The sequence below is a fragment of the Daucus carota genome, chromosome 8, assembly GCF_001625215.2.
Source record: "Daucus carota subsp. sativus chromosome 8, DH1 v3.0, whole genome shotgun sequence".
Classification (NCBI taxonomy): domain Eukaryota; kingdom Viridiplantae; phylum Streptophyta; class Magnoliopsida; order Apiales; family Apiaceae; genus Daucus; species Daucus carota.
This window is the reverse complement of record NC_030388.2, coordinates 26763204-26788178: the sequence shown is the minus strand read 5'-3', so window position 1 is coordinate 26788178 and position 24975 is coordinate 26763204. Positions and strand designations below refer to the sequence as shown.

Below are 24975 nucleotides of genomic sequence, written 5' to 3'. Positions count from 1 at the left end.
GGAGTCGACAAATTCAAACACAAGAAAAGACTATAATCTTAGAGATGATATTGGTAATTGATATCAATAAATTAACTATTAGTGATGTATGTTTGTTGGTTAATCTTTTATAATATTTGTTTTGTTAATAGGACATGTTTGTTGTTGTTAATTTTTATATAATTTACTTTGTATATAGGAAAAAATTATTAGTTACAGACCGCTATCTCATAGATTTAAGTTAGATGTTTTTGTGCACAATCAATCCAAAAAAATTGGAGGAAGGTGACAATGTAGGAACATGATTACTTTTCATTAAAAAAAACATATAAAATTAAGATTCGTCATACTTTAAATTGTTAATTACGTGTATAAACTTATTTTCATTTTTTCACCATGAATTATAGTCCAATGTTGCAATTTTATATATTAGTATTGGTATTACATCAAGATTTTTATAATATAAATTTATTTTATCCTACAAATATTAACTTTGAAATATTAATATACTTTTTATAAACAGCCACAAAATTATTTTATTCTAAAAATACTAATATTAAATCATTAATATAAGTTTTATAGGCCGCCGCAACGCGCGGCTTCTTACCTTGTTAAAATTTAAAGGTCTATACAAATTGTTTCGTAGTATATTTTCTGGTGTGCAAGTTAAATTAGCAAGGTCAGTTGTGCGTATAACCAAAAAATATTCAGCTTGGTATTTGGGCCTAAAAGATAGAATCTGAACGGTATGGGCTTGCTAGGTAAAGTCTGAATAGATTTTTGGTGGTACATGTACTTGTCCACAAAACCGGGCTCAATACACATTCTCCGTGGCCCTTTAAGAAACAAAAGATCAAGTCTAATGCGTGATCTATTGTGATTTGTAATATCAAGAAGTAAACCAAAATTAAACGACGTATATCTTTTTTTTTTTGAGAGAACGACGTATATCTTTTTTTAAAAAAAAAAACCGACAACATATATAATATTTTTATCTTCCTCTTTTTTGCGAGAAAACATTTTGTTTCTTTGTTCGCCAAGGAATACATATCATTTATTGAAAATCCATTATTATTGATGATAGAACTAGAATTCTATATAAGTCGAAACAAAAAAATTTCAACAAATCAAAATTTTGAAAATAAACTGCACTAAAATTGCTATTTCTATATCCTTTCCGAGTACATCTATATTTTTATTAAAAAAATTGAAAACTATAATATTAATATATTTTTTTACATACCTCAAATTACGATAAAAAAGTCGAAACACCCCATAATTTGTGAGTAGTTTGTGAGCAGTTGATTATAAATACTGCCCAGATGCGGCTAATCTCTTCAGACCAAATCTCCGGTGAAAACCAAAGCTTTGTGGGGATGAATTCCAAAACTTGGGGTCATTTTCATACGGAAAAGAAAATATATTTTTGTTAAAAAATCAGGAATATATTACGTGATATGTCAGGATCATGTATTGGCCTTTTGTCGATGATCGACATTATCTGTGCTAGTAATGACAGAAGGTGGTAAACATCGAAGTAAAAGACATAAGGAATATATATGACATTTATTCTAATGCAACTTCGCTTGTCACACCGATACATGAAAATGATACTTATAACCTCGTGGTGGCGAGATTCGATCACGGGTGGTTACAAACTTACAATATCACCACATAAATTCTAAGGACACGTCTACAAAAAATAAATTAATTATATGCAAAGGATATGACCTTGATTCATAAATAGATATTGAGCTCTAAAAGCTTAGTTGGCATATCAAAAATAAAAATTATAATCAACATCTTAAAAAAGCGACATTATATTTGTCGATCCACTACTGGTCTTTAAGAATATGACACATCACTTATTATCATATTAGCCAATATCATCAAAAGAAAATGTATCATAACTTCAGCAAATTTTACATAATGTCTTACCGATCCAATTTATAAGTTAGATTTTTGCTTCTTATGCTCAATTATCAGGTTTAAAAAAGTTGTGATTCATGACAATAGTACGTGTAAACAAGCATTCCAGAAGCTAGTACTCCACAGTATCTCTGACCCAAATCTCATATTTTTCACCTTGAGAGAACCAAACTTCACAATTTCAACTCAGCCATCAAATACTTCTTAATGTTTTTTGGAGTCTCCCCATTTGTTTTGGAATCTAAAGCTACGTGTGAGTAACGTGAGAGCACTCAAAGTGCACCCATTACAATTTCTGATTTCTGAGCCACACACAACCACCTTTATCCCCTCTACAATTTTACTCATAATGTCTCGCCAGAACTTGTCAAAATCCAACAATAAAATATAAGAATCGTAAGGGCCTGCTACAAACTTCAAACCCATGAGCACAAGCTCCAAACAGTACAATCCAAATGCACTTGATTAAAAAGATTACTACTAGTACAAATTCACCTCCCTTGTCCATAAACTAAAGTACAAATTCTCCTGTATGCTCGGCCATATCTCACTTGATCCCTTGAGGGCTCCTTATCCCCAGACGGAATACAGATGTTCGTCATCAAACATTTTATGCTACATATTAAGCTTCGTAAAAATATTGATTTTTTCAATGTCATGTTTATAAATGGAAAAAATATGTTATAAATAATAATTAGATACGGGTTTTAAATTATTATTTTAAAAATTAATGATTAGTCATTAATTAGTCACGATTAATTTCTGTTTCGAAGTTCACTGAACTGATTAAAATTTTAATTATTCAGTTAGTCATCCACTTAATTTTTGATTAATCTAATTAACCTCAGATATGTGATTAAGTTTCATTCCATTTTTTACCATACTTCTACTTAACCCATTTATATATGTATTGTGTTTTCAAATTTGTGTGTTTTTGTGTATGGTCTCAGTTTCCAAGACAACCCCACAAGGCAGATGAAACTATTTCTGCTCACAATAAGGCAACGATTCAGGTCCTGGAATTGCTTGACCCTGTGATGGTTGAGGAGGATATGGTTAATGATGGTGCTTCCACGTCTGGGACTCTCTCAGATTTCTGACGGTCATGTTCGATGTGTTGCTGCTTTCACAGTCTCAGTCTCTCTTTCTTATTGATGTAGTTCGTTTATCTTTTGGTGTAATGTTGTGGTTATGTAGTGGTAAGCTGTAGTTGCTTTTCATTTCGGTCTGAATCCTCCTGTGGATCAGATGGTTCTTCCTTTTGGAATTTGTAAGACATTCTGAGACTTGATGAATGATATCTATGCTTTTCAAAAAAAAAAGAAGTTACACAATAAAAATTGGTTAGAAGAAGCTCCCCAATTGACTTTGCTATACAATAATACATGGAGACACATATTCTTACCAACTCTGTTCATTGATTCTTGAAAACTAGTGTTGAATAGTGCATGGACTGAACAATAGTACAAACACAAGTTTACAAAATTGCGTGAGTTTTCAAATTTTGTTGATATTTTTTTCACCTAGCAATAATTATATAAGCCGAAGCCAAAAAATGTCAAAGATTCTTCTTTATATTATATACAAAAAGAAAAATTCAAACACCGCTTTTTTAATATGTTATTGCTCAGGGGGTTAGTGAAATCTAGAACATGAACAATAGTTTATTATTATGCGGAACTCGGAAGTGACTTATGATCAGCCTTGCTGACGAGTGAAAAGATGTTGTCGTACACCAGAGATTCTCAGGGTTTCGGTAAGCTAATTACCCCTTCATCGTTCTCAACTATTTCTACAAACTTCATGGTCTAGGGATATTAGGGTTATTGAAGAGTGAGGACGGACGAGATATGCTGCAGATCCAGCAAAATAATACTCCCTCCGTCCCTCCCATTTCTTTACACTTTCCTTTTTGGCTGTCCCATCCAATTCTTTACATTTCAAAACTTACCAAAAATAGTTAATGGGTCCCACCACTTCTCCACTTTTCTTTCGAGCTATTAACCAAAAAACCCAATCAACTTTTTATATTTTTGCCAAAAAACTTTAAACTTTTCTTTTCACTAACAACCCCAATAAACTTTACTAAATTCATGAAAAAATTTAATCGGAGTTACTTATCTTTTAGAGCATCTCCAACGGCGTTGGCTATAATTGTTGGCTAAATTGGACCTGTAAGACATTATGTAAAATTTGCTGAACCTGTAAGACATTTTGTTTTAGTGGTATTGGCTATATTGGTTGGTTATAATTTAAAAATAGTATGCTAGTAATATTTTAAATTGTTAAAATAGAATATATCAGTTCAACATGGTAATAAATGATGTACAATCTTCCTACAGATTTTCTTACAGACCTGTAGAGGTTCGACAAATTTAGCCATCCACAGGAGGTTGGCTAAATTTATAGACAACAGCTGAGCATGGTTGGAGTTGAGTTTTTGAAGCTGTTGGCTAAATTTTTTTATTTTAGGTATGCCAACTCAACTTTTAGCCAAGGGTTTTGGATGGTTGGAGATGCTCTTACATAGATTAATCATGATTAACACATCTTATGTGGCAACATGACTAAAATTAATCAAAAAACTAAAAAAAATTATTTTTGTGAAGATTTAACTACAAGATCTAAAATAAATATACCTTATGATTTTGATACAAACTTTCGTGTCCGTGAATTTTAACAAATAATCATGATGATTAAGCATCTGTTTGGGAGTGCTGTTAAAAATTGATGTGCTGTCAGAAAAAGTGCGGGTAAAAAAGTGCTGTTATATAAATCTGATAATTGTTTGCTAATTTTTTTGATACTTGCTTATTTTGAGTTCTAATATAAAAAAAGAATTTTTTTTTGGTGAATTTTGATAGTGAAATTTATAACAGCTTCCTGCAAAAGCTGAAAACAGCTTTTTTCAAAAGCATGTGAGGATTTGTTTTTTCTAAAAGCAATTTTTCAGCTAAAAGCTGCTTTTAGATTTAACAAACAGTTTTACACCTGTTTTTTAGCAAAAAACTGTTGTTGCTGTCTGTAACAGCAACCCCAAACAGTACCTAAATAGCTTACTTGACAAAATATAACAATTCAAATAATAGAAGAAAAAACAAAGGGGTGAAAAATCTGATATGTGACAAGTACATCTTCACTTATTTTCATATTATTTTTAAATCAAAATTATAAAAATATCATACTATAAAATCATAATCCACCAATTATCCTTAAGTAGAATATATATACATATGACTCGTAGAAGTTAGACACTTAAGTAGAATAATTAATATAAATTACGTTTAAATAAATTATAAAACGGTCAAAATAATATATTATTTGGTACAAACGATGAAAACACTTAGATCTTCCTTGTAGCGTGGGTTTATAAAATTATAATATTATAAAATATTAAAGAAAAAAATTATATTTATTAATGAATAGATAACATGTGGCACATACATGTATAAAGAAATGCAAATAAGGGAAAGATACTTAAATTTAACCATGGTTTATATTTTTATATAATTTAATAAAGTTTATTGGGGTTGTTAGTGAAAATAAAAGTTCAAAGGTTTTTTGGCAAAAAAATGATAAGTTGATTGGGTTTTTTGGTTAATAACTCTTTTCTTTCTTTTTCACACTACTTTTACTCTACTATTTTCTTTTTATACATTAAAAATCAATGGGTCCCACCACTTCACTCACTTTTCTTACTCTTTTCCACTACTTTATACATATTTCTTAAACTCCGTGTCCAACCCATTTGATAAGAAATGAGAGCATCTCCAAGAGCCTCCTTGTTGGCTCCTAAATATAATATAAAAAATGTGGCTCTTAGTAATTTAGGACAAAGTTAAGAGTGTAAACTCCAACAATACTCTCTACATCTCTTCTCTATTTCATATTTTATTCATATATTGGGCTCCACTATAACAAAAGAGCGGGAAAGATGGAGGTTGATTGGAGGGAAGGATTTTTTTATTGTGAAAAAATAAGTTAGGAGCCATGTGGTGGCTCTTAACTTTGAGGAGAAAGGAGAGAGAAACAAGAGGCTCTTAAGATTTAAGAGCCACTTAAGAGTCTCTTGGAGCAACATTTTGGTTCTCCCTCCTCAAATCTCAAGTTAGGAGCCTAAATGAAGAGCCTCTTTGAGATGCTCTGAGAGGGATGGAGGGAGTATACAATTAAATGATTTCTGTAGAGTCAATTATTTTAAGTTCAATTTTATTATCATACTTAATACTTCTTCCTCCCACCAATTCTTTACTCTGGGATTGGTTATAGATTATTATAAATATAATTTCAAATAATAACGCGAATCGATAAAATGACATGTCTCATTAATATTGAATTGATAAATTGAATAAGATAAATATTAATATTTATTTGGTAAATTAAAAGGAGTGGACGAAAATAATTCATGAAATTAGTTTTTTACATAATAAAAAATTATTATTTTCGAAATATAAAAAACTGTGAGACAGACTTCCAAAAGTGAAGAGTGAAAAATGGACTGAGCTAATTTTATACTTTCTTGCTAGTTATCAAGGAAACATGTACGTATATGATGCAAAGTAGTAATTTCCAACGCAATGTTCTCCTTGACGACCACGGTATCGTATTTCCATGCATTGTCTTCTACATTTACATTCTTCAAAATCAGCCAAAACGCATCTTATCTCCCATTGCACGCACTATACTTGTGACCCACTTAATTAAGAACAACGTACATTACCACTATTTTTTTACCATTGGAATCTAGATCATATGAATTGGACAATTATTGAAGCTAGCTACTTAGATAATACTTAAAGTCTTTAATTGTTATTATAGTACTCGTAAATAATATTGCATGTAGACATATCACATATGTACTCTTCCTGGTCATCAGAAGCGCTGAGAGACTGACACGTGTCGACGTTTTAGCCGCGGGGATATGATGGAGATGAGCCCACCTAGCGGCGGCTTCATCTTCGACCTGTAGCTCATTTCATCGTACGGCCTCCGGTAGAATCTTAAAAACGGTAAGAACGATTCGCGACACCTGTCACTCTTGCTGACGTGGCACTCCTTCCTGAAGAACGGTGATTGTAGGAAAGATGGCTTGGGTGTTCGAGGCTGCTTGATCTTCGAGTGGTCAAACTTGTGAGTCTTCTGAGGCAACGGTGTGGATGGAAAGAAGCTCTTTCGGACAACGGTGGGGATGTTGCCACGTGGCGTCCTGGCAGCTGGCGATGCGAATGAGAATGACCTGGCGTTGGGACCGATAAGAGAGGCGTTTGTGGGGCCGACTTTGGAGGCTGACGTGTCGGTCAGGCTGAGGTACCATGGCTTGACGGAGTCGAAGTGGTGGGCCACGGTGAATGAGAAACGGGAGGAAGAGCATGCGCCGATCTGGGCCGTTGATGGGATTGAAGAGGAATCGAATCGGAGGGAGGAGGCTCGCGGGTGGAATGTGAAGTCATTGCACTCCAAAGACTCCTCGAAATCTAGTGATGAGACTATTGTTGTGAGTTGTGATAACTCCACAAATGCCTTCACTCCCTGCAAAATTACGGGATCGGTTGAGTTAACTTAAAAAAATTGATTTCTTAATTAAATTAAAGGAGTGCAATAGAAATGTGAACAAAGTTATTAAATTGTTTCGAAAAAAAAACAAAAGTCGTGAAAAAATAACTAACACTCAGAATTTTTATAAATAATTCTAAACTCCAGATTCTTGTGAACAAACTGGCACTACACGTAGTATAAGTTATTCCCGACCTGACGTTTCGAATTATCAACTTCTTGTTATTGAAAATAAAATCCAATAATTCAATCCAAATTTATATTTGTACTTTGTGACAATAAATTGAATAATGTCAACTTGTCAACTCCATTTTCCTCCAAAAATGGTACATTTTTAACTTTTATCTACTGTCCTTATCTGTCACAATAGTGAGGAAACTTCTGCTAAAAAGAATAACAAAACTTCTTCAACTTCACAAAATGTGAACTGAGGGCACATACATAATTCAAAATGAGAGTTAAAGCAGTGAAAAAAACAGTGATTGAGTAAGAAGAGTATATAGAAGGAATGTATACCTTCCAAAGATAAGAGAAAAGAGAGGGAGGGTCTATGACAAAAGCTCTGTGAAGCTGAGCAGGATAGTAGTCTGCTATGATCTTGAGTGTAGCTAAATACATATTCATAAAAGCTGATGCTGAGCTGTGAAAGCCTGTCCATAATCCAAGACACAAATCACATAATTACTCCCTCCGTCCCTATTTATCTGTCCAATTTTGAAAACTTCACGGATCTTAAGAAAATTTAAGTTTGAGAAAGAACTTCCAGCCATGCCCTTATTTAATGTGTAAAATACTGATGGGATTACTCATTATCCCATACAAATTTAATTACTCTCATAATCACTCAATCAAATACACAGTCCAATAATCTATTTTCGTCTTCTCTGCATCCCATCCTATTTCACAAACAAAGCCATAGTTTATCAAATTTCCCTCTTAAAATTTTAGAGCAAATTCAAGCTTTCCCTCTGCAATGATTTTTATGATGTTAAAAATTTTGAATTTTCCCACCAATTTAGTCTATATAATGGAACCTAAACACAAGCTTCATTCAGAAAATAATCATTGGATGCATCATGAGTTTCACACGTGATTTTGATTTAAATCTTTCACCGGGATTACATGATTTTGATTTAAATCTTTCACAGGGATTAGAAGAGAATGAAGAAACATTTACGGAAGGAGGCTCGAACAATGCTGGTTTATTTGATCTAAACATTCGTATGTATATTTTAGTTTTTATATGGCTGCATTTTTAACATTGTACTGATATTTACATGGTCTGGCACATATACAGCCTTAGAAGATTTGTCAGAAGAAGATATACGGGACCTGGACCAAAGCCAAGAAGAAATAACAAGAAATATAAGTTCACATGAAGCTCCTCTAAACGGTAATGTTGTATGAACAATGTTCATTTATTCAGTTTATAAAAAGGTTTGTTCTAATACTACTTTTGGCTTCACAGGAGAAGGAGAAGAAGTCGGATCACATGATGAGACTGTAACAAGAAGATTAAAGACGTTGTCAAATGTTGAACGTCGGGAAGTTTTTTTGGCTTTGCTGCATAGAAGTGTCAACGGAAAGCTTCGCCATGGTACTATACCTCTTATTGCTCAACAATATTCTGTATCAAATCGTACTATCTCTCGCATATGGAGAAAAGCAAAAGGTATGCTGGACAGTTCTGTTGTTGATGTTAGCCATCGTAAAACAAAGAATTGCGGGAGAAAAAGAATTGTAATTGATTTTTAGCAAATTCGGAGAATTCCTCTTTCAAAAAGAACAACTATCCGATCACTAGCTTGTGCTGCAAAAGTGAGTAAATCTGCCTTGCATCGGAATGTTCAAACTGGTGATGATCTTCGCCGACATACGAATCCTGTCAAACCTTTTCTAAAGGAGTCAAACAAGAAAGCAAGGGTGCAGTTCTGTTTATCTATGATCGACAAAAATAATGATAGCAATGATCCTAGATTCATTGGTATGGACAATAGGATCCACATCGATGAGAAGTGGTTTTACTTAAGCAAGAAATCTGAAAAATATTATCTTCTCAAGGAGGAACGTGATCCCGAAAGAACTTGTAAAAGTAAGAATTTTTTAACGAAGGTCATGTTCTTAGCAGCGGTAGCACGCCCAAGGTTTGATGAAGCTGGTAATGTCTTATTCTCTGGAAAGATCGGAATATTTCCGTTTATTACTAAGGAGCCTGCAAAAAGGAGCAGTTCAAATAGACCAGCAGGAACTCTTGTAACTAAACCAATGACTTCTGTTGGAAGGGATACGGTGAGATCATTTTTAATCAACAAAGTTGTTCCTGCCATTATAGAGAAGTGGCCTGATGATGTTCATAACACTACTCTATTTATTCAACAAGACAATGCTCGGACTCATATTAATCCTAATGACGAAGAGTTTCGTTTAGCTATGAACAGACTTGGTGTGGATATCCAATTGTACAATCAGCCTCCAAACTCTCCTGACATGAACGTGTTGGACTTGGGATTTTTCAATGCAATTCAAGCTTTACAGCAGAAGGAAGCCACAAGAACAGTTGAGGAGTTAATCTCTGCAGTTGAGAGAGCATTTGAAGCATACTCACCCATCAGATCGAATCATGTATTTTTAAGTTTGCAATTGTGTATGATTGAAGTAATGAAAACTAGAGGGTCCATCGGTTATAAAATTCCTCATATCAATAAGGTTGGTTTAGAAAGGAACGGCAGACTACCATTTCAAATGCCATGTGATGCAAAGCTCATCGAAGACATAAATGAATGGCTGAACTCAGAGCCATAATAGGAAATCAGGTTTGTGCCTCTGTCGTCTTACTTTAATATGTGTATCTGGAGTATTTCCTAGTCTTATTGACGTGCACAAACCGTAGGCAAACTTCTCTTAAAATCTGTTATTTTGTTGTTGCAGGAACCATCGTGGTCTCCGTCACTACTGGGATAGATTTGCTAAGACTACTGGTCGCAGGGGAAAGATTGTTAGAGTCTCCAAGAAGAGATAGATTTGCTTGCTCTGTTTTAAACCAGTTTTGTTGGATTGATATGTTTGAAACAAATTTTAGACTACTGGGGCACTCTTTATTTTGTAGTTGTACTTGCTTTCTTGTCTCAGTAAGAATTCAATATATATGAGTTTAGACCTTTTTATTTAATCAATGTTTGTCTTTGATGTTTACTTGACGTAATTGTTCTTGATCGTGTAATGATCTTGTTTTTATTTATGTATGTCTCGAATAGTTTATTTATGTATGCTCTGTCACTGTTAGAAAATATTCTCTCTGAGATTTTTGGGTGTCTAGATAATTGAAATCAAACTCAGGTTATAACAGAACTGGCTGAGATGTGATGGACTGTGCCTCTACAAAACCCTGGCAAGTTATAAAGGTGATCAGGCCTGCCAAGATTTTTTCAGAATTTATTTGCGAGCAACAGTTGTCTTAAATCACATATTCTAACCGGGAATATTCCAGAACACTGCAGCATAATGGCTGAACTCAAATGAAAATCTGCGATGTAATTTTGTCCTTGTGGTGACATAGAGAGCAATGCTTATCTTATGTTTATTAAGTTGGTAAATTGATAGTTGATGCAAGTATTTGCAGGCATGGTTGAGGATGCTTTGATAATATTAGTTCTTGTCATTCCATTCCCTCTTGTATAACTTCTATATCATCACTCAAGAAACCATTAAGCACTTCGCATTGGCATACTGTTTATGCCAGAGAGATTGTCATTTCAAAACTATTTTCTCTAAATTTTGATAAATCTGGATCATTTATTGAATTTCTGATCTGCTAGCTATTTTGGCTGATCACATGTGCAGGTAAGGTAGAAATTTAGCATCTGCTATTTACCACTTTACTTTGTATGCTTTTAAATGCACCAAAGAAGCTAGAAAATATTCTCAAAAGCATTTAGATCCAAGACAATGTGAAGTAATTCAACATCTGATTAGTGTCACACAAGCTGTAATGTGAGTTTGCCCGTAAAAACTACTAGCAAGCCAGAGTCATATTATACAGTTGTTAGTAGCACCAAGATGATGTCTGCTATACTATGAAAGCTGAGACGAACTCAACTCCAAGGCTGATTTCCTATGTTTAAGCAGCTTTCTCCAATTTCTAATGTCTGTCTAGCGGTGAAAGGTTTCAACTTACTATTCCAAATCTAATGCTCTCTATCGCATGTACTTTGTACGGCGTCACCAGTGTCTCTGGTGGAGGTTTGTTGGGGTGGAATTCTTGAAACCAATATCTGTTTCCGGTGAGTCTTAAAACAGACAAAACCATATCACCAAAAATAAAAGAACTACATATAGATGTACATCAAAAAATAAGAAAGAAACTAACAAGATCGAAATCAAGATCATTCATAGCACTTATATAACTAAGATCAAAGTCTCATTCCGATTTGAGTTGTAATAACATTGCTAGAACAAAAACATCTTTACATATTGCAAAATTCTCTTATCAAAGATACGGCAAAACAAGAGGAAAGTAAATAGCCGCGAAAATATATATAATTTCCGAGACTGATTCGCTTAAAGCCAAGTCCATCTCAGGCGTCGACAACTCGTTCAAATCGAACTCCAAACCAGCTCTTTGTTGCCCACCGTTGTCAGCTTCTGCACGAGGAGGGTTTTCATCAAAATTTTCATGTGGCAGTTTGTTTAAATCCAAATTATTCATATTTTTGCAGTACTTACTTAGCTTAGTTGAACTAAAATTCTGGATCGATGATGGTAGAAGAATGGTGATACAAGAGTTTATATACTCAAAGAGTATCAGTAGGGGATTAATAGCCATAATGTTTATTCCTAGAAGATAGTAAAGTCAAAGACCTCTCCAGTTCTTTAGATTAGTTATGAGCATTAAACTGAACATGTTTAACTTTTAAGAGTCGCATTGTAAACCTAAACAAGGGTAAAAGTGAAATTTTTTGCTTTGATTGTATAAATGGACAGATAAATTGGGACAACTTTTTAGTCCCAAAGTGGACAGATAAATAGGGACGGAGGGAGTAGCATTTTAAATTAAGCCCCACTAAAATACTCTCCCAGCCCACCATCTGATTTCACTTTTAATTAGTCAACAAACCAATCCATTTCTCCATAAAGTCATCAAATTTGAATTTTACACTGTTGGGGATAATAGAAGAGTAGTACTCCCTCCGTCTCAATTTATATGTCCAGTTTGGAAAAAAAATTTGTCCCAAAATACTTGTCCCTCTCTTTTTTCAATACAAATTTATCTACATATTAATTGTGATTTTTTTGAAACTCAACATTATTCTCATTTCTCAATGCACTAAATCCCTATATTTATTGTGATTTTTTTGAAACTCAACAATATTCTCACTTATCAATGCACTAATTAATGATACATGTGATAAGATTCCATCCAACCAACTTTTTTCTTAATATGTGTGTTTATTCCAAAATGAACCTATAAATTGAGACGGAGGGAGTAGAAGAATTCTTGGAACTCTTGAATAAAAATCATGGAAAATGCAAAAGATGAGAAAAGGCAGTTTGTGTGGAGAGTAATGAAAGAAAATGACTTCACAGTGCAGTGCAGGCAATTTCTGCAGCTACTCCTAGTGTTATTGTGTTGTGTTTCCTTAACCACAATCACTATCAAAGCTGAATTAAATCTAAGTGGGATTCGAATTTATTGAGTGACATAGGAAATCACAGCTAAAAAGTCACACTGATGAATCAATCTGTTAAAAAATGGCTCCAAAGAATCACCATTAATTGCTTTTCCCAACATTACTACAACTACTTTAACTACATGCTACTACTACCCTACTACAGACTGTTTTGGGATTGGTAATCAATAGCAGTACTAGCAATATATGCTAGTATGAGAGAATTAATTTTTTTCAAAAATAATTAAGTGTTTTATATTTGGAGACTCCGAGCAAACTTTAACTCCTCAATACGATAATCAGTAGTACTAGTAGTAATATGTAGCATCAAAGAATTATTTTTTCGAAAAATAATTAAAAAATTTATATTTCGAGACTCCGAGCATGCTTTAATTCCTCAATACGATTATCAGTGGTAGTAGTAGTAATATGTAGCATCAAAGAGTTATTTTTTCAAAAAATAATTAAAAATTTTATATTTCAAGACTCCGAGCAAGCTTTAACTCCTCCATACGATAATCAGTAGTACTAGTAGTAATATGTAGCATCGAAGAGTAAATTTTTTAGAAGAATAATAATGCGTTTTAAATTTTGAGACTCTGAGCAAGTTTTAACTCCTCAATAATACGAATCGAAACATTTTGTATAAAAGTAGCAAAAGAAACTCACTAGCATCGAATAGGAGGACAAATTGGTCAACATCTTTAGCCATGCTTTGTCTTGCAACCTCCAGTGTAAACACCAACAACCGAGTAAATCTGAAAATTTTCCAAATCCATGTTAGTCACGTCTCCCAAGAAATCATCGAATACACACAAACAAGGCGAGATAACTCACTGTTTCTGTGAATGGAACTTGTGGTAGTCTTGCTTGATTCGGAATATCTGTGCGAAATTACAAAAAAAGGGTATTGCGTGATTTTACATAAAGAATAATAAGTTGCATTGACAGAGACCACAGTATGAAAATACACAGATACAAATTTCGAAAGAGTTCAAAAGACTTACCAGAACCGGTCTAGAGTCATCGTCAAAACCGGACACAAAAGCTAATCCCTCGGCAAGCTCAGTTGAAAATTCATCGGCTATTAAATTCTCTAAAAAAAAGGAAAAATCACATGCAAAATAGTGAGCTCCGAGATTTTATTCCTTATTCACTTTAATCATTGCCACTATTACTATTCCTTTCTGCTCCGTACTTTACTGACTCGGCCCAATTCAAATGATGTAGTTGTTGTTTATGGAAAAATATTATAAAAAGGGAAATCATATTGGATGGATGTGACCAAATAGAGCAAGAAAAAGAATCTAAATGGAGAAACTAAAATAGGGTTTATTTAAAAATTAAATGAAAAGAATTAATGTGAGGTGTGGTTACCAATGGAGATGGCATCTCTCCAAGAAAGGCAAGCTCTGAGTTGCTTAGCAGCTTTTTTGACATTCTCTCCTCTTGCTTTCAAGAATCTCTCTACACATCCTATGCTGCAAAACTTCTCCTGCAGCCATTTTTTCGACAAACAAGCTCCGTTAAAACTCGGACTCGGCTAAAAATGGCCAATGAATACATGTGTCCGATTGTCGGATTTGACAATAATTTGAAAATTTTATAAAATTTTTGTCTAAAATAAGTATTAGTGTTCATATATGTGTCTGAGTAGTTCGTGTCTGATACGGGTACTCGAGATAAGATGAAGAGTACGAATAGTATAGGTTAAAATTGAAAACCTCATTTGTATTGAACTACCTAAGAAGAGTGCTGAGAGAGTACCTGTTTGAGAGTGAGCGGAGCTTGTTTTCTGAGAAGATTGAGAACAGCTTCCACTTTGTCTTGGTGGCTAGAATGATGATGCTGTTGATCTTTCTTACCCATTTCTCTTTGTTTTCAGATATATATTTAGATTGCTGAGACCACAACTCAAACTGCAGTGCAATATAAGTACTAGAGTTGAACTACAAGCATTAGGACATATTGAAGCATGGACAAAATTTGAGGATGTTTTATGTGTGTAAATATGTAGGATGTAGTTGCTGGAACTAAAACAAGGATTGATTTTATTTTCTGGAACTGAGTGAGTGAGATATAGTTTTAGAAGCCCGTATATATAGCGGTGACGGAAGCCGTTACTTTGTACTTGTTCTTTGTATAACTTGTCGAGTCAACATCATAATTTAACCGAGGGACTCAACGGAATCCGTCGGGCCCTTCACATTATGGATTTCCTATTTCACCCTTTGGGTCGTTTGATGGAAAAAAATTGGTCTATGTCCATCAGGAAATGTATATATGGAGTATATAAATTTTTGAAATAAATATTTATATATATTTGTTTATTTTTTGTTGGAAGTTTTCATTTATTCCATTTTTTAGAGTTAAGTCTTTAGTTACGAAAAGGAAAATAATATAGACATCTATGCTTTATCTTTCATTTTAGAGGTCTTTCTTAGCAATATCCATCTCTGAATAAAATAAATATATATTTATTTAATTTTTATTGATAGTAATCTATAGCATAAACAAATATCGAGGGATCAAATACAAAATATTAAATGATGACTTGGATCAGGTTCTACTAATCTATTATCTATACTATACTATAATAAGCCAACATGGGTATAATTTGTAGTCCTAAATTTTAGTTATATTTTTTGGTTTGGTACTTTCCTTTTGGTACTACAAGTCTATAAATGTGGAGTATTACATTGTTAAACAGTTTCAAATACTAAAAACACTCCTAACAATACCTTATCATATAATATTTCATTAAAAAATTATAATGATGTTATAAATAAAATTATAAATAATAATTTTGAATATTTTTTTTAACAAAACACTTTATATAACTCTTTTTAACTTTAACGTGTTCTATAGCAATATAAACACCAAACATTACATAACCCTTTCTAACTCTAATCTTAAAAGTTTCTGTTGTCAAAAAAATCAAGATTACAGAATTATGTTGAAATTCGATTGATTAGATTACTGAATCTTTCAAATGTATTACAAGATCGTCTATGTTTGGAAAAGATTCGAATTTTCTGATTTTGTTTTTAATTTTTAAATCTACATGTACTAAATTCGGATTAAATGTATTATATATATATATATATATGGGTTTGTCCATTTTCAAGTAATCGGGAGAAAATATAGTCAGTCGAATAATATAATTTAATAAAATTCAATCTATTAATATTAAAATACTAATAAAATGATGTTAAAATTTAAATTATAAATAATAAATTACGAACTATATACCCGCCCGTGCTTCGCACGGGTTAAAGGCTTACTATTAAAGCCGAAACATTAAAAATTTGGTCGGTTGGTACTTAAAGTTTGGTGGGTCGGTACTTGGGCCAAAATACGGGCTATCTATATAACCAATTATTCTGGGCCTATTCATATAAATAATTATTCTTTTTAATTTCTATTAAAGCCGAAACATTAAAAGTTTGGTCGGTCGGTACTTGGGCCAAAATACGAGCTATCTATATAACCAATTATTATGGGCCTATTTATATAAGCAATTATTCTTTTTAATTTGGGCCAAAGTACGGGCCTATCTATATAACCAATTAATAATCCTTTTAAAACCGGAACATTAAAAGTTTGGTAGGGCAGTACTTGGGCCAAAATACGGGCTTATGTATATTACCAATTATTATGTGCCTATCTATATAACCAATTATTCTTTTTAATTTGAGCCAAAGTATGGGCCTATCTATATAAGAGCAAGTCCAACACTATGCTAAGAGGTTCCCTAAAAATATTATAAAATAATACTCTTAGTGATTTAGCACATGAGCTCCAATACTATTCCTTATATCCATTCCCTATTATTATAATAATATTAAATAGTGGAGGAGAGAGGGAAAAAAGAGAGAGGGAAATGATGTGGAGGAGAGAGGGAAATGAATATTTTAATGATAAAAATAGTTTAGAAGTGGCTAGCATATTCTAAAAATAGGGAAGGGGAGGCTTGTGCTAGTGATTTAGCACATCACTAGAATAGTGTTGGAGTGCAATTTTATCCCATATTCCCTATTTTTGGATTTAACACTTGATTTAGCACACCTATTGGACTTGCTCTAACCAATTAATAATCCTTTTAAAGCCAAAACATTAAAAGTTTGGTAGGGCAGTACTTTGGCCAAAATACGGGCTTATCTATATAATCAATTATTCTGGGCCTATCTATATAACCAATTATTATGGGCCTCCTTAAATTATAACATGTAAAAGAAAATATTTTAACATTCTCATTAAAATATATATGTTCGACCTAATTTTTAATTAGCCATTTGACGAACTTAACTGTGAAGAATTTATCCCACCATTAAATAAAACATTTATTAAACCACATTATTTTATCAAAATTTTATTTTTTACAACAAAATTAGATAAATTTAAAATATATACAATAAAATAACAAATATGTTAACCGTCCGTGCATTGCACGGGTTATAAGCTAGTATATATAATAGACCAACATGCCACATTTTATTCATCATGTAAATTACTCTTTTAACCCTCTCTTTCATTAATACACTTGCAATTAATATCTCTTCCATTAATACATATAATTAATAACTTGCAATTAATACGTGTACTTATATCTAAGATTTTAATAAATTCATTATTAGACATGTAATTGATGTGTTTACCTTCTTTATTAATACATTAAATTAATACCTTCTATGGAGACCGCTATTTTATCGGAGACCTCGGAGACCACGTATGTTTTGCAATCAAAACACTGTAAAATACATTATTTTGTAAAATATTTTCTACAAATATCACGTATTCATTAAAATTGTTGAAGATCATCTATGTTTAATAAGTAGATAATGTATGTTCTGCAAGTTGAACAAATGTTCTGCAAATTAAACATATTTCGTAGAACAAAATATTTTATAATGTTCCACATGTAAAACTTATATGATATTCAAGATTTTAAATGTGATAATGATTTCGGAGAACATGATTTGTAAAATTATACGTTTTGCAATGTTTTTATGAAATATTTTACTTGCAGAACATACATATGTGGTCTCCAGGTCTCCAGAAAAAATGTGGTCTCCATTGAACTTAACTCTTTATAATTAATATGTGTGATTCTAACTAACATATTAATTTATTCATAATTAAATTCGTAAATAATATGTTAGTTATTAATGGGTAGGTAATTAATTACATCGTCAAAGCATGTACCACACTAACTAATTTATAGTCAAAAAATCTAATTTTGCATAATTTTTAATAAAAATACTTTAATTAAGTTCTTGGATGAATGCCTATCTAAATTATATGTGGGCCCTAAATACCTCTAAAATATTTTACCGTAAAAGAATTATTATGAGGATACGTCACAATCAATTGGATATCAATGTGATATTTCATTCGGAGTTTTGCAACATATACACGACAGGCAGTTAAATATCAATATGATACTTCACTTGAAAAAGAATATCAGTGATACTTTGCTCGCATTATTATAAGGACAATTATATCTAATTCATATTAATGGTTAATGCATCACCCTACAATAACAAGAACCCAAATCTGACACTTGGACAACATCAAGATAACAACATCCACGCGCATGAGAACATTCCCGTGTGACCGTGTCTCAACAATATTTAACCAAATTATGAATATTTAGTAGAGAAGTGCTAAATATTCGCAAAATATTTGACTGCAAGAGTATTATCATGTTGATACGGCCAGCCAGTCAAATATCAATATGATACTCCACTTGTAAAAGAATATCCGTGTGATGCCTTACTCGCATTATTATAAGGACAACTATATCTAATTCATATTAATGATTAACGCATCACCTTGCAATAACAAGAACCCAAACATAACACTTGGACAATGTCAAGATAACAACATCCATCCACGTGTATGAGAACATTTCCGTGTGACCGTGTCTCAACAATATTTAACTAAATTATGAATATTTAGTAAAGAAGTCCTAAATATGCGTAAAATATTTGACTGTAAGATTATTATCATGGTGATACGTCCAATTAATTGAGTATGAGGATGATACTCCAATGATATAGGAGTATTAGGATGATACTCCTACAGTGTGATATTCTACTCAGAGTGAAACTTATATATTTATAAAAACTTAATTGAATTCTTCGGTAAATGCTCGGCCAAACTACCCAATTTTCAACAATATTTGACCAAAATATGAATATTCAGTAAGTTGGGGCCCTTAATACCCAGCATGCCCGTGACTCAACAATATTTAACCAAAATAAGTATATTTAGTAAGGAAGGCTCTAAATACCGGCAAAAGCTTTGATTGCAAGAGGATTAACATGATGATATATCGTAACCAGTTGAGTATCAGGTTATAATCCACGGGTAGAGGAGTATCAGTGTATTTCCCACTATGAGTGGAGCAACATATTTATAAACTTGGTTAAATTTTTGGGCAAATTTCCGGCTGAAATAATCAATTTTCAACTATATTTAATCAAAATGTAAATATTCAATTAGAAAGGGCCTTAACTACCCACAACATACTCTAATATCAGAGTATTATCAGGATGATATGCCACAACCAGTTGAATATAAAGGTGTTACCTTGCTAAGGAGGACCCTAAATATGTACAAAATTTTTACTATAAGAGGATTATAATGATGATACGTCACAACCAGTTACCTATCAGGGTGATATTTCATGTGTCGAGTAGTATTAGTGTGATATTCCACTAACAGTGAAACAATATATTATAAGTTTAATTAAATTCTTAGGTGAATTATTGGTCGAAATAGTCAATTTTTTTTTAAAAAAAATAATTAAAATATATTGAAGGTGAATGAGGAAGATACACTACAACCAGTTGAATATCAACGTTGTACTTTACTGATACAGAAATATCATTGTGACACTTTGCTTACATTATTTTAAGGACACCTAACAGTTATCGCACTCTAATAATAAAAGATATGTTTACACTGCACTGTAATAACAAGGATCTAAAATTTAAACTCTTTATTTTTGACACTGTCGAACAATAACAAGAATAACAATATTCATCACGCATATGAGAACATGCCCGTGCCTCGCACGGGCTACAGTGCTAGTTTTCTAATAAAACTATATAGACATGAATAAATTCATCTCAATCAGGGATAACAATTAGCATTCAAATCAAATGAAATGTCGATTATTTTTTTAATCTCTCTCACTTTTCAATTCTTATAATGAGCATACGTACTCTTTATCTAAAGAGATCAAATCATACTTAGTCTTTGGAGGTCAAGAAAGCATACTTAGCTCATAGCTCAGGTAATAATCCATATCCTGGACGAGTCATCTACGGATTTCTGCTAAGACGGTTTTGATATATTTTGGGGAATATTAATTCCATCAATATCTAGGCATGAGACACAATTTCTCACTCCTAATTCATAGATGTCATGAATTTGGCATCACCCATAATTGTAGGAAATAATTAACACTAACCGTTACTTTTTATGTCTTGGAAGGAAGCTTATTGTATAGCCATGGCTATCCGATAATATGTATGGACAAATTCTTACCCCTGGTGATGATAACCCGCCAGAATACAAGGAAAAGTCTCCCCTAAACTATCATGACATTTAATCGTCTCAATCCCAAGTTAAGAATAACTCATCGGAATATAGAATTAAAATATGCAATCATTTTTCAATCTATCTCGGAGGTTCTTAAATAAGTACGTGATCATGTTAAACCCCTGCACGAGGATAATCCGGCATAATACATGACCAACGATGATCTTCATGTCCCTCAAAAGAGTAAGTCTTCGATATTATCCCCGAAGGGATTGTCTTCAAATTTATCCTCAGAAGGGTAAGTCTTCAATAATTATTTTCAAAGGATAAGTCTTTAATATTATACATGCTTGACTACATCTTCCCTAGATAAAAATGTTCCTGAACACACCATCTTTTTGAGAAATCAGTTACAAGACAACTCTCCAATGGACGTGCTAGAGAGACGGCGCCCCCTCTCTTCCTACACATCTCACCATCTTTTTGAGAAATCAGTTACAAGACAACTCTCCAATGGACGTGCTAGAGAGACAATGCCCATTCTCTTCCTATATATTCCCAATAATATTTAATAATAAGTCCATGCTTAAAAATCATATTTTCAAGAGACCTCGTCTTGAAACAGCTCTAAGAACACGCTTTACCTTTTAAAAGTGTTCGTCTTTTCTTTCATCTTTTTAATTTTACTAGCCTTTAACCCGTGCGAAGCACGGGCGATTATATAGTTCGTAATTTATTATTTATAATTTAAATTTTAACATCATTTTATTAGTATTTTAATATTAATGGATTGAATTTTAATTAAATTATATTATTCAACTGACTATATTTTCTCCCGTTTACTTGAAAATAGACAAACTCGAAAAAATATATATACACATTAGGATTTTAGTACATTTAATCCGAATTTAGTACACGTAGATTTTAAAAAAAAAATCAGAAAATTTAAATCTTTTCCAAACATAGCCGATCGTGTAATACCTTTGAAAGATTCGGTAATCTAATCAATCGAATTTTAACGTAATTTTGTAATCTTGGTTTTTTTGACAATAGTAACTTTTAAGATTAGAGTTGAAAAGAGTTATGTAATGGTTCGTGTTTATATTGAAATAGAACACGTTAAAGTTAAACTTATATGAAGGTTCTTGTTAAAAAAAAATATTCATAATTGTATATTTATAACATCATTAAAATTTTTTTAATGAAATATTATATGATAATGTATTGTTATTAGTGTTATTAGTATTTGAAACTGTTTAATAATGTAACTATAATAGACTCCACATTTGTAGACTTGTAGTACCAAAAGGAGAGTACCAAACCAAAAAATATAATTAAAAACTTGAATTACAAATTATACCCATGTTGTCTTATTATAATATAGTACAGATGGACTTAAAATGTATGTAATAAAAACCCGGTCCATTAATATATAATCAAATTTTAGACATGACAGTGAGAACGTGACTCATTATGCGAATTATCTAAATTTTATTAATTAGATTATAAACAGAGAGAAGAAAAGTAAACGGAAAAGGCCCAATATGTACATACCTCAATGACAAACTATACATGTACTCCTAACATATGCATGTGAGCCTTAATTGTGCCAAATTATTTTCTCAAATATTGGATTATTCACACATTTTCCTCTGATCACCTTTTCCACATTATATGCTGATCACTCACAGCAGTCACATTCAGCTTTTTATGGGCATTTGTGGGCACATTTTTGCGGTAATCTTGACTATAATTAATGCATGCTATTCTTTCTAGTGAAGACGAACATGAAGGACCATCACTAGATAAACAGTGCCCGTGAACAAATGTGAGCATATATGCTCATCTGGTTAAAAAATATTTGTCCGGGAATATTAAATTCGTTCAGACTCTTTTACTTTTTGCTGACTAATTATTTTTTTTCAGCCTGATTCGTTAAGTGGATGGCGTAAGGGAATAATTGGAAGAAGATTCGAAGGTGAAAACTTGAGTAAAATGATCGGTTCTGAATGATTCGCTCAGGCACTGGGTAAAACATTCAGTAAATTATTCGATTGCTTTGGCCGCTATATATCATCATACTGATTACTTGAGAGGTGAATTGGAAATTTGCAGAAATAAAATTTTGGAGTTATTAAAGTAAGTAATATGATTTTAATAATCCATTTAATAAGTAAATGGTAGGGTGCACTGTGAAGTATCATTTGGTTAAGACCATTTCTTAAAAATTGATGATTTGTTCAACTTATCTATTAATGAGTTATTTAAATTATTCAAGAATTAATTTGCTTAAAAATAAAATGTATTAAATTATTAAATTTTATATAATAATAAAAATATATGTTACTTGATAAAATAAATTACATTACATAATAGAATGTATCAATTTATTATATATTGATATTAAACTTCATAATTATTGTTCAAATATTAATAGAAAATATACTCCCGTTTTTAGCGACTTAAATGTGAGTTGTGTTTGGGCCAAAAAAAAAAAATAATATATCAACTCTATCCTTGTGTCTATAAATCTTAGCAGACAATCTTATTTAATATATATCATTATTTAATGAATGATTTATGATCTCGTTATCATTTTATATATTTAAAAAAATGATACATCGTGAAGAATCACAAATCATCACTAAATCGGTAACAATGAATTTATTATTGAACAAGATACTATGCCTAGAGTTATTCTACTTATCTTATGTATCTTTGAATATATATATTTTTGCAATGTTATTGAAATACCGTAATCTTAAGGCAAGATGAAGCCTATATTATATAGATTAGTTAGTCCTAGAAGTCAAAACCTTGATATTTGTTTGTTCTTGTAAGTTGCACAAACCATGCTCCCAAAGACCGTCTTCGCTACGGCGGAGACCGCCTATCAACCACCATAATCTCGCAGACATTCTTCACGTGCCAAACCTTTCCATCCTCAAAAGATTAAAAATATTTTTGACAAGTTGTCAAGTATAAAAACACACAAGTAGCCAAACCGGAGTTTAAGCTGATAATTGGACTTCCCAAAATCGTAAAGGAAATAAACGTAAGCTTTATCGTTGTTGTTAAAGAAGTAATATAAAATTTAGAAGCTAGTGTACGTTACTTTTCATTTGTCCGCATGCATATATTTCATAGATTCTCTCTTTTTTACCTGTATTTTCACTCATTATTTACCAACCAAAACCTTAATCTTTTCTCCTAAAACTCACAAGGGTGTGCAAATGTATGTATAATTTGTGTGTCAGGTTGGCAGGGTTAGACTTTTTGGGTTATGAAAGAAGAGTGAGATGCTAGAGAGTTTCTTCAAATACTAATGGAGTTGTGTTATTAAATTTAGAGTTTTAAGTGATAAAATAAGGGAGGTGGCCCAAGTGTACCAAAGTTGACACTTTACCTACTCTAAATTCGCATGCATTTTCATTTCAAATTTGAACATCATCCACCTCCCTCCATTCACTGCACACCAATTTCTATATTATTGTGAGTAGTTTTTAATTTTATTTAATTGTAAGAAGTGAGAATATATATTCTATATATGTGAACATGTACGTAACTAAAACATATCATGTGTTGCTTAATTTGGTAGTTTTCTTGGTAAATCGCACGTGATTCGGATCTTATTATAAATATTATTATACAAATTCTCTTGTTTTCATCTTACCTAGGATTCTCTCGGACTCTCGAGAGAAAAAGAATTCGAAATAGAACTAAAATGATAATTTTGGTTTATAATTCGATTTTTGATAAATGAATATATTCAAATTATTAGAAATTGAAATCCATTTTAAGTATCTTTGTATTTTTTTTGAGGAGGGTTTTTCCTCTTTTCTTAGGCCATCTCCAACAGTGAATCCAGTTTTTTGTCTAAATCTTGGTCCAAATTTAGACCGAATCATATTTCTATTCCAACAGTTTGGCCTAAATTTTGGTCTAAATTCCTATATCAATATTTTATTGTTCTAAATATTTTTATATTATTATTCTAATCTTTTTAACAATAATATAAGATTTCATATTAATATTAAACTCAATAAATTCATTAAATTAGAAAAACAAAGAAAATTTAACATTTTATTTAATTAACTAAAATAAAATTTACAAAGATTCAATACTACTCCGAATTAATATATATTCCCACAAATACTCAATTAACGCATATCGAAGTGTATTTTTTATTTTTCGATATCATCCAAGAAATTGTTGAAATCGAGCATTTTAATGTGTTGTTGATTTGAATTATTTTAAGATTATTTAATTTTATTATATTTCATAATAATATATATGA

The 24975-nt window shown here is 32.0% G+C and overlaps 2 protein-coding genes and 1 long non-coding RNA gene across 3 annotated transcripts; 1 reads left to right on the top strand and 2 right to left on the bottom strand.

Annotated features, from left to right (window-relative positions):
• Positions 1–6590: 6590 nt before the first annotated feature.
• On the bottom strand, positions 6591–15211 carry LOC108197370 (uncharacterized). Its single transcript, XM_017364967.2, has 7 exons — positions 14895–15211; positions 14505–14622; positions 14135–14223; positions 13965–14011; positions 13797–13885; positions 7978–8111; positions 6591–7437 (listed from the first exon to the last, which is right to left on the bottom strand). The coding sequence occupies exons 1-7, from the start codon at positions 14994–14996 to the stop codon at positions 6781–6783; spliced, it is 1236 nt and encodes a 411-aa protein (XP_017220456.1). The 5' UTR covers positions 14997–15211; the 3' UTR covers positions 6591–6780.
• Positions 8105–10634, top strand: LOC108197371 (uncharacterized). The gene is made up of 4 exons (XM_017364969.2): positions 8105–8682; positions 8759–8854; positions 8930–10274; positions 10390–10634. Exons 1-3 carry the CDS (start codon positions 8538–8540, stop codon positions 9214–9216), a joined length of 528 nt encoding a protein of 175 aa, XP_017220458.1. The 5' UTR covers positions 8105–8537; the 3' UTR covers positions 9217–10274; positions 10390–10634.
• LOC135148394 (uncharacterized) lies at positions 11834–13790 on the bottom strand. Its single transcript, XR_010286562.1, has 2 exons — positions 12184–13790; positions 11834–12102 (listed from the first exon to the last, which is right to left on the bottom strand). It is a non-coding gene; the product is annotated as an uncharacterized LOC135148394 (long non-coding RNA).
• Positions 15212–24975: the final 9764 nt, after the last annotated feature.

Bases quoted from the DNA above. Each gene is read 5' to 3' on its own strand.
- LOC108197371 (XM_017364969.2), top strand. From the start codon at position 8,538: ATGAGTTTCACACGTGATTTTGATTTAAATCTTTCACCGGGATTACAT. The intron at 8,683-8,758 runs GTATGTATATTT...GCACATATACAG, and splicing joins TTTATTTGATCTAAACATTC to CCTTAGAAGATTTGTCAGAA. The intron at 8,855-8,929 runs GTAATGTTGTAT...TTGGCTTCACAG, and splicing joins ACATGAAGCTCCTCTAAACG to GAGAAGGAGAAGAAGTCGGA.
- LOC108197370 (XM_017364967.2), bottom strand. From the start codon at position 14,996: ATGGGTAAGAAAGATCAACAGCATCATCATTCTAGCCACCAAGACAAA. The intron at 14,224-14,504 runs GTAACCACACCT...CCTTTTTTTTAG, and splicing joins GAGAGATGCCATCTCCATTG to AGAATTTAATAGCCGATGAA. The intron at 14,012-14,134 runs GTAAGTCTTTTG...AATTTCGCACAG, and splicing joins ATGACTCTAGACCGGTTCTG to ATATTCCGAATCAAGCAAGA.